General features: G+C 31.5%; 1 protein-coding gene and 1 long non-coding RNA gene across 3 annotated transcripts; one reads left to right on the top strand and one right to left on the bottom strand.

Moving 5' to 3' along the window:
• Positions 1–1,356: 1,356 nt before the first annotated feature.
• LOC139484542 (ubiquitin-conjugating enzyme E2-17 kDa) lies at positions 1,357–9,048 on the top strand. Of its 2 annotated transcripts, none has more exons than XM_071268272.1 (5): positions 1,357–1,535; positions 1,651–1,731; positions 2,898–3,013; positions 5,920–6,008; positions 8,028–9,048. In XM_071268272.1, the coding sequence occupies exons 1-5, from the start codon at positions 1,492–1,494 to the stop codon at positions 8,172–8,174; spliced, it is 477 nt and encodes a 158-aa protein (XP_071124373.1). In that variant the 5' UTR covers positions 1,357–1,491; the 3' UTR covers positions 8,175–9,048. The 2 variants fall into 2 exon arrangements, with proteins under 2 accessions (XP_071124373.1, XP_071124372.1); XM_071268271.1 differs by lacking the exon at positions 8,028–9,048 and adding an exon at positions 6,989–7,652 and having other exon boundaries at positions 1,358–1,535.
• On the bottom strand, positions 8,000–10,385 carry LOC139484543 (uncharacterized). The gene is made up of 2 exons (XR_011655117.1): positions 9,170–10,385; positions 8,000–9,099 (listed from the first exon to the last, which is right to left on the bottom strand). It is a non-coding gene; the product is annotated as an uncharacterized lncRNA (long non-coding RNA).
• Between the last annotated feature and the right edge of the window lie 509 nt (positions 10,386–10,894).

Here is a 10,894-nt window from a genome sequence, read left to right as displayed (position 1 = left end):
AGGGTAGTAATGCCCTTTACCGTCAGGCATCAAACGGGCATTTTCGGCTACCGTTAGCGTCAAAATGATTATTCGTCAAAATATCTTTATCGTGATTCGTCAGAGTTCTCAAATAATTATCGTTACCGTTATTTTTGAAAAATCATTCGATTTTATATATCGTCTAAAAGAAAGTGCCGGCATATTTTATCGTCATGCACCAAAAGTTACCGTAAACGTCTTTTGGCAAGATTTTTTTTTAATACCGTAAGCCTACTAAAGAAAACGTCATTTGGCAAGAATTTTTACCGTTATTCGTCATGAAGGCACCCCCTTTACCACCCTCATATCATCATATCGATTTATTTAAACCTTTTATCTGAGACTACTATAATACACTAGTAGTGTCAGATTTTATTAATATTTTAAACATGTAAAAAAACTGCATTAGTAAAAGATATAAAAGAACAGAGTTCCATTGTCCGCGCCCACGTTGTACATATTTTATCAGTCCCAGGACAATAACTGACCAAGGATTTGTATAGTAAGACTTACTATGCAAATCCTTAAACTGACAAACATATTTTTTTCTTTAAAAACCGTTTTTATATTATTTTTTTTAGATATAAGTAAGAAAGTAAGTAGGTAAAACTTTATTTGGATTCGGCATATTGACAAACAGTACAAACATAAGCTCTAGATAATGACCTTTTCACCGAATATAAAAACATATGCAACTTGATAACAAATAAAACAAGGCATGCAGCATGCAAAATAAATAATTAAAAGCAGCACTAAAAATTAACTCTAAGCAATAGCATATACATGTATCTTGCGAAATAGAAAAACATATGTACATGATATATGAAGCACTATTTTTTTTTTAAATTTGCAGTTTAAAATTATTCTTAAATAAATTTCCAATGATCACATTTTTTTTTTAAATTTGCAGTTTAAATTTTTTATTTTTAAATATATTTCCAATGATCACAGATATCACATTTTTTTTAAATTTGCAGTTTAAATTTTTATTTTTAAATATATTTCCAATGATTACAATTCTTTAACAATTTGTTAATAGGCACCGATTTTCAAAATTGGTATAGAGGCATTGCTGATATAAATATAATATGATATCTGGCAAGAATTGTGCACTTATGAAATTTTCAATAGTGTTATATTTCCAAGGGACACAGAACTCTTTGAAAAAATATAAGCATTACCGCATTCGGCAATGCTCGGTGAATCTCTCCTTCTGAAGGTACGGAATCGGCCGAGTTGTGACGAATGGCATTTACCTATTGAAATGTGATTGAAATATCACATGATCTTATTTCATTCGGAACATTCGTTAGATTTCATCAGATTTATCCATCTTCACTGAATACCGAAAAACGAAAAGAACCCGTATGAGAACGTCATAAACAAGAAATATCTCTCCGCATTAATTAGGGAAATATCAATCAAATACTGCGATAAACGCACAATTATTGTAAAATATAACGTATAACAATGTCCACACCTGCTAGGAGACGATTGATGAGAGATTTTAAAAGGTAGTGTAGCCCTATTCTCATTTAAAACGAATTATGTACTTCAAAACAGTTATCAAACATGGCTTCCGTTTTTGTTTATATATTTTTTTTCAAAGTTCTTACTGTTCATTTTCAGATTACAAGAAGATCCACCTGCTGGTGTAAGTGGTGCCCCAACAGACAATAACATAATGTTGTGGAATGCGGTAATATTTGGGTAAGTTTTGTCGAGAAACAAGATAATTTGTCATAATAATCAGGTCAATCCCTATTACTATTAGCCTATTCATTGTCATTGAATAATCAGAGTTTACTAATTCCAGCACAACAACATTAAACTCTATTTAGGAACATTTGAACAAGTTACAGGTGCCTTTTCATGGAAAGAATTTATATAAAGAGCCAATTACAAACATGTGCATCATTTTCTACAAAATGATGCATCTTGTAGCCATATTGCCATATAAGCCACAGACCACAGATCTACGTACATGAAATGCCTCTGAAATACTTTAAGAGGGTTACCCTAGATATCTTCTGGTAGCGTGATTTAGGGGATCCTGGTCACATAAATAAATAAATGGGATCCTGGTGTTGTCTGAACTGAACCACAAAGTCAATACACCATATCGCTAATCCCGGACGACCCGACTGCTTGAACTTTTGATGCATACAACAATCACTTTTATATTGTGGCGTCAGATATTTTGTTTTATGACGTCAATTTTTTACAGGAACCTGTGTGATATCCAGTAATGGCGGACCAGTAGCGATAAGGTGTATTAAAAGTTAAATATTGTATAATTGAAATAAACCAAAAGTAACAGTTATACAAGTTTACAACATCTAAACTGCAGACTCAACAATATGGGGGCATCGTCTTTAAACTCTGAAGAACAATTCTCTCAAACAAAAATCATAACTCCCTCTCTAGAGCTATTTTTCTCTCAATACCATTCTACATTTATTTTCTTTAGTATCCTGATTACTATAAGGTTAAATGACTGATCAAAGAAATAATCAACAGGGCACCAGATTTATTTTGACATTTTTCAAATACAGATTTTCATTATCATGACTAGTCCAGGACTCATGGACTGTCATTCACCTTTGTGATATCTCTGTTATGATATTATATCGATCCTGACCCTGTTTTGATTCCCAGAAAACATCAGAGAAGAACAATGAATCAAAAGAAAATGTCACCAATTAAGCATGAATATGTGGAGTCTCATGTTAAAAGATGAGACTTGACAGTACTGCATCCATATAATTATAAAATGATTTCTTAACAGGCATATTGAAATATGAGCTTATTTTGTTTACACTGTCTTATTTTATTGCTTGCTTCATGGACTTCATTTGTTATATATTCTGTTTTAGGCCACATGACACACCTTTTGAAGATGGTACATTTAAATTAACAGTAGAATTCACTGAAGAATATCCAAATAAACCTCCAACAGTACGATTTGTATCTAAAATGTTTCACCCTAATGGTAAGTGTGTATTTAGTACAAACATCCTTAGAATGATGTAGAGCTTGACATATTATTAGGTCCTGATACTCATACAAACTCATAGATACATGTTTAAGAAGATGTGGTATGAGTGCCAACGAGACAACTCTCAATCCAAGTCACAATTTGTAAAAGTAAACAATTATAGGTCAAAGTATGGTCTTCAACACGGATCCTTGGCTCACACCGAACAGCAAACTATAAAGGGCTCCATAAATGACTAGTAGAAAACCATTTAAACGAGAAAACCAAGAATCAAATCTCAAAAAAAAAAAGAGAAACGAGAAAAATTTATGAACCACATCAACAAACAACAACTACTGAATATCAGATTCCTAACTTTGGACAGGTGCAAACAAATACAGCTGTGTTTTAAATGTTTTGAAACATTGTTTACATGTAGGTACAACTTCACCCTTTCCAGAAACAATAGTGTAACATCACAACAAAGAAAGACGCATACACTATAAAATATCAGTTGAAATGGCTTGACTCAATCAAAAGACATATTAACACAAGTGAACATACACTTAACGAATAAATTTGACTGATTAATTTATGAGCTGTATATAATGACGAGTTAACAAACACATCTTTCTTTGTGTTTTATACAAAGTCCCATAATAACCATCAATCCACAACACTTTATGCTACAGGAATGTTTTTAATTATTTTTATGCCCCACCTACGATAGTAGAGGGGCATTATGTTTTCTGGTCTGTGCCTCCGCCCGTCTGTCCCGCTTCAGGTTAAAGTTTTTGGTCAAGGTAGTTTTTGATGAAGCTGAAGTCCAATCAACTTGAAACTTAATATGCATGTTCCTTATGATATGATCTTTCTAATTTTAAAGCCAAATTATAAAATTGAGAATGGAAATGGGGAATGTGTCAAAGAGACAACAACCCGACCAAATAAAAAACAACAGCAGAGGGTCACCAACAGGTCTTCAATGTAGCGAGAAATTCCCGCACCCGGAGGCGTCCTTCAGCTGGCCCCTAAACAAATATATACTAGTCCAGTGATAATGAACGCCATACTAATTTCCAAATTGTACACAAGAAACTAAAATTAAAATAATACAAGACTAACAAAGGCCAGAGGCTCCTGACTTGGGACAGGCGCAAAAATGCGGCGGGGTTAAACATGTTTGTGAGATCTCAACCCTCCCCCTATACCTATAACCAATGCAGTAAAGTAAACGCATAACAATACGCACATTAAAATTCAGTTCAAGAGAAATCCGAGTCTGTTGTCAGAAGATGTAACCAAAGAAAATAAACAATATGACAATTATACATAAATAACAACAGACTACTAGCAGTTAACTGACATGCCAGCTCCTGACTTCAATTAAACTGACTGAAAGATTATGATTTCATCATATGAACATCAGGCACAATCTTTCCCGTTAGGGGTTTAGTATCATACCATCATAACATATATGAGTAGAACATAACCCGTGTCATGCCAACAACTGTTTTTAAAAAAAATAATGTGTTTAGTTCCGATGCAAAGACCTTATCAGTGACTCAATATTAACGCCAAAATATGCAATCTTTAATGACTTGACAACAGTATCGTAATTATATCCCTTCTTAATAAGTCTATTCAAAGGTTTTGTAAGTTTCTGAGGTGAATACTGACACCTTTGTGCTTTATAAAGAATATTACCATAAAAAATTGGATGTAAAATACCTGAACGTATTAGAAGTCTGCATGTTGAGCTATATTTACGAATGATGTCTTTATACCGATGATAAAATTTAGTAAATGTTTTGACTAGTTTGTGATATCGAAAACCCTGGTGTAATAATTTTTCAGTAATACATAAATTTCTCTCGTTAAAATCTAAAACATTGTTACATACACGAGCGAATCGTAGAAGTTGAGATATATAAACACCGTAAGATGGTGACAAGGGAACGTCACCATCTAAAAACGGATAATTAACGATAGGAAATGAAAAATCATCCCTTTTATCATAAATTTTAGTATTCAGCTTTCCATTAGTGATATAGATATCAAGATCGAGAAAAGGGCAGTGGTCATTGTTAGTATTAGCTTTATTTAAAGTAAGTTCAACAGGATAAATTTCATTAATATACATACTGAAGTCGTCATTATTGAGAGCCAAAATATCATCCAAATATCTAAAAGTATTATTAAATTTGTTTATCAGATGTTGTTTCGATGGGTCTTTGCTTATTTTTGTCATAAATTGTAACTCATAACAATACAAAAACAGGTCCGCAATAAGTGGTGCACAGTTTGTCCCCATTGGAATTCCGATAATCTGACGATATACGGAATCCCCAAAGCGAACAAACATGTTATCTAGTAAAAATTCAATGGCATATATAGTATCAAAGCATGTCCAATTAACATAGTTTTTTTGTTTATTGCTACTAAAAAATGACCTAAAAGAGTTTGAACATATATATTCACATTCTGATTTTTTGAATGCCCATTTAATTAGGTGTGTGAATTTTTTCTTAATGAGAATGTGAGGCAATGTGGTATACAGGGTAGAAAAATCAAAACTTTGAACAGATTCAAAATCACCAATATAAGCATGCAATTTATCAAGTACTTCCAACGAGATGTAGACTTTTGACTTCAATTTCACAGTCCACTGAACATAGAATATGAAAGTGCGAGTTTCAGGTTAAAGTTTTTGGTCAGTGTAGTTTTTAATGAAGTTGAAGTCCAATCACATGTTCCCTATGGTATGATCTTTCTAATTTTAATGCCAAATTAGATTTTTGTCCAATTTCATGGTCCATGGAAAATGATAGTGCGAGTGGAGCATCCATGTACTTTGGCCACATTATTTTATGAATTGTTTGTTGATCATGTATTTATTTACCTACATTATTTTATTTCAGTTTATGCTGATGGTAGTATATGTTTAGATATTTTACAAAATAGATGGAGTCCTACATATGATGCATCAGCCATTTTAACCTCTATACAGGTAAGGTTACATATAACACTAGCCATATTTACCTCTATACAGGTAAGGTTACATATAGCACTAGCCATATTTACCTCTATACAGGTAAGGTTACATATAACACTAGCCATATTTACCTCTATACAGGTAAGGTTACATATAACACTAGCCATATTTACCTCTATACAGGTAAGGTTACATATAACACTAGCCATATTTACCTCTATACAGGTAAGGTTACATATAACACTAGCCATATTTACCTCTATACAGGTAAGGTTACATATAACACTAGCCATATTTACCTCTATACAGGTAAGGTTACATATAACACTAGCCATATTTACCTCTATACAGGTAAGGTTACATATAACACTAGCCATATTTACCTCTATACAGGTAAGGTTACATATAACACTAGCCATATTTACCTCTATACAGGTAAGGTTACATATAACACTAGCCATATTTACCTCTATACAGGTAAGGTTACATATAACACTAGCCATATTTATCTCTATACAGGTAAGGTTACATATAACACTATATACCTCTATATCAGTACATGGGTATTAATCATCAACCATTGTATCATTTGTACGATATATTACAAGACATTACACATTTTACTTTGCTGGGATTTTAATGAAAATTGAAAAAACAAAAAATATATTTAAATTTACTTAAGTCATATAAGTTCAGGACATTTGTTATAGCCAGGCAAATTTAACAAATATTCAAATATGACTGTGTATGTGTACAATGAAATTATCATATGAGTCATTTATAAGGAATTGAGAGATTATTGTCTTAAGTTTGTTGCTTCCCTAACATCATGTTACTTTGTACATGTAGGTAAGTGCTTGGAAATTAAACAATAAGAAATAAACAGAAAATAAATTATTTTGGTTTAACTTAAAATCGTTGACGACATTACTTTAGGTCATCTTCATCATCCATACCTGTCATCCTAGCACATTATTGTCTCTTTCTGATTTTAGTCTTTACTTCATGATCCAAATCCAAATAGCCCTGCAAATAATGAAGCTGCTCAGTTATATAGAGAAAATCGTCGAGAATATGAGAAAAAAGTAGCATCAATAGTGCAGCAAAGCTGGCAAGATGATTCGGACGATGAGGAGGACACAACTAAAGAATTGTCATAGCAACAGCTTTCATTAATTAGATGCGATATTTTTTGTTACAGTTAAAAATCTCTCCATTGATAATGTACACATATCTTTTCCTTTTAAGGGGTTGTCTCAGAACTTTTCTTTTTTTGGTGTCGTTAATTTTAAACTACATGTAGATGTTATAACTAACATTATTTTAGAATGTTAATCAGCATATTCAGCTGTTTATTATTCTGAAATTCAGAAAATAGTTATGTCATTTGAACTTGGTGTAAAGTATTTTAATTTCAATAAAAATATGTTATGAGACAGCCCCTTACAGTCATTTCTGAAAGGGCAACATATGTTTGTTAATGTTTGATTGAATAGTACCATTTAGATGTGTTCCAGTCTTGTTAAGTAGTGTGAGTTATGGTATTGTTTTAGTAAGCACTGATAAAAAAAGAGTAAAAATATGCCTGACAAATGGGTAATTTTTCATCTGTTGCTAGTTACGGCATCATGTTTTTAATCAGTTGTAAAATTCAAGGGATTTATTTTATTTTCGCTTGTGTTTTATCAGGTTTTACAAAAAAACTTATGATTGAGAACAATCGTAACCAAAGCATTTTTATGATCAGATATCTGAAATGAGAAAGTTTTTAGGATTTTTTCTGTGATAATGATTTATGTAGTATGACTTACACATTTCAGAGATCTTGATCATGTTGGTAAGGGAGGTAACTTGTTGTCTGCAATGATGATTTGTAATAAGGTCACACAGACAAATCCCTGTGTTAACAGTTCATCTATTCAATAAAAGTTAAATGTTTATAAATTATAACAATATCAATGGATGCTACCATGTAGTTATAAAATACTGTAAATTTTAAAATAAAGTTTAGTCCTAATTTGGGTATAATTTCAGTCTTTGCTTGATGAACCAAATCCAAATAGCCCTGCAAATAATGTGGCAGCCCAGCTATACAAAGACAATAAAAGGGAGTATGAGAAACGAGTTAAAGTTATTGTAGAAGAAAGTTGGATTTTTCATGGGTCTATTGACGACGATTGAATAACATTGTCAGGTCTACAAACATCATAATTATACCAATGTTTTATTGTATAAAACTTTAAAAACACTTCTAACTGAGTTAGTTGATGTAAAGATTTTTTTGACATTCATATTTTAGATCTGTATTTGAAAATTTCTATCAGATTCTTAATTTTTTGCTATTTTATAATTGGAAATGTTTAAAAATTGAAGAAGAAGATGGTTTATATTAGAAATTGCTTAGAATTGTCACTAAACAGTTTTAACAATCCACTGAAAAGTGGCAAACAATTGAGCTCACAATAAATTTGGAAGTTGAAATAAGATGGTGGAGGACAGATTTGATTTCTACTTTATATTTTAAAAACCTTTGTTTTATACCAAAAACAGTTATACATTGTTAGTCACTTTAGGGTAGTGTGGATTAAAGGGAGACATTGGGTATATGTCAATGAGACAGCAATCCATGACACTTTATCATGTATTCAGTGTAGATGCTTAAAGTAAATGAAAAGGAATATTTGACCCTTACACATTAAAATACAAAGTTCATCAGGGTTTTATAGATTCTTTATATGGCGTTAACCTCTCCTTCAGATAGACCATTGACCTTGGTGCCTAATTAAAGTAGAATATAAAACACGTAGACATGTGTCTATATATGTATGAAGTATTATACCAGAAGTGCTGTAATTTATAATGATAGGAAATTGTATGTGTACAAGTGTCTGTATAAGACTATTTTGTTTTGTTATATACCTATTATATCATCAACTTCTCTACAGTGGGCTGTTATCACTAGTCTGTGGTAACCATGGTAACCATTGTTTTATAGTATATCCATGGTAATTTGTTGTCATTCTTTATAAGTCAGAATAATAGCTCCACAATAAAATAACAATACAATGTAAATATCATTAGTTTGCTTCACCGTCAAGTAACTGACCTTTCCGATAATCCATTAGTTCTGTAATGATAGGTTATTACTGATAGTGTTTCACGGTCAAGTAACTGACCTTTCCGTTAATCCATTAGTTCTGTAATGATAGGTTATTACTGATAGTGCTTCACGGTCAAGTAACTGACCTTTCCGTTAATCCATTAGTTCTGTAATGATAGGTTGTTACTGATAGTGACCATTACATCTCTTCATTCATTATTAAAACCTTATTTATAATTGACTTTTTATAGTGGTACAAATATGTAAAACTTGTTAAAGTTGTTTAGTTATCATTAGGGACTAGGTAAAGTTAACAAAATACAGTATTATGGGTCTGAAATATACAAAAATAGATTAACAGACACCAAAAATATAGAATAGACACAAATGGCCTAAAAATATTAGAATATTGAAATAAACCCCTTTTTGAATACATAGACACTGGAGAGAAATTGATGATATTGTTTATTACTTTGTGGGCACACAAGTAATAAATGGACTTCATCCACAATGCAAATACTTGTATTTGTCTTGTGCATATTTCAATATAATTATTGTATTATTATTATTGTTTTGTTACCAGGGATACTTTACAGAGTAGTTATAATAAGTTTTTTTATGCAGATATTATTTTCATACTTGGTAATTTTAAAGTTATATTTTTCACTTGAATAATTTATAATCAAAACCACACTTGAAGGATTTATGTAAACATTTATATGGCTACTCAAATGGCGATATATATTTTGCTGGGTTTCACTTTAATACTGTATGTATCCCTGAGTACTATGCTTTGGTTGTTTTTGTTATTGTATAATGTTGCCTGTATCATAAAGTATTGTGGTGTACTATTACTAGGTATATATGAAGGTACACCAGGATTCTTATTCAAGTATTTCATTCTGCATTTTATTGGTCACATAACTTCACTCAAAGACTTCTGTGTTATATTATATATATATCTAAACTACTTTTGTGTTATTATATAACTAAAAGACTTGTGTTATTATATAACTTTTTATTGTTAATTTTATTAGTTATATAAGATTACATCTATCATCTGTACTTGCACACACAATTTAGGTTATTAATCAAGGAAAGAATTGATGATCTAAAATTTGTGTCATTATCCAATTAAAATGAACGTTACAAATAGTGTTACATTAGAACAATGAATATAAAGCCTGACAATTATTATACTGATGTCATATTTTGGGTTATAGTCATTATGTATTGAACCACTTGAGTGAACTTCTATGTATTATCTCCATATAACATGATCTATTTATCATGTTATTGAGTTTTGTTTCATTTTTGTAGTGATCATTGATAATGTCTTTAAACGAGACATTAAAATTGAAAAAAAGGTTAGTTTGTCTTGTTATTTAAATATTATGTCTGAATGGCATTGTGTGCTAGGTGATCTCTGCCAGCTGATTCACTAAGCTTTCAATATTTCACTTTATCCATGACCCTTATTTCTAAGTCAGCTGATCATTCTTAATGAAATGACTAAAAAAGAAAGAGTACATAAACACATGACACAAGCACCTGGCAAAATGCAGAGGCAAAAGATTAGTTACAATAAAAAAGCCATGAGACTAAAATTTGGCAACAGACAACACCATAAACTTCACACTGGTCAATGCACAGTCAGTGTTACAATATGGGCTACCAATCTATAAAGACCAAAGGAACAGCACTTTATGTGTTCTTCTTTTAAGTCACAGTGATGCCTTCAACACAGAGCAAACATTCTCACTTCAATACAAGTTTTTAAGACATCTGTAGAACCAATTGG

The sequence above is a fragment of the Mytilus edulis genome, chromosome 8 (assembly GCF_963676685.1).
Source record: "Mytilus edulis chromosome 8, xbMytEdul2.2, whole genome shotgun sequence".
NCBI lineage: Eukaryota > Metazoa > Mollusca > Bivalvia > Mytilida > Mytilidae > Mytilus > Mytilus edulis.
This window is presented reverse-complemented; position numbering and strand designations above follow the sequence as displayed.

Excerpts from the sequence above, each read along its gene's own strand:
- LOC139484542 (XM_071268271.1), top strand. The coding sequence starts at position 1,492 with ATGTCCACACCTGCTAGGAGACGATTGATGAGAGATTTTAAAAG. Across the intron at positions 3,014-5,919 it reads TAAAATGTTTCACCCTAATG|TTTATGCTGATGGTAGTATA; the intron begins GTAAGTGTGTAT and ends ATTTTATTTCAG. Across the intron at positions 6,009-6,988 it reads CCATTTTAACCTCTATACAG|TCTTTACTTCATGATCCAAA; the intron begins GTAAGGTTACAT and ends TTCTGATTTTAG.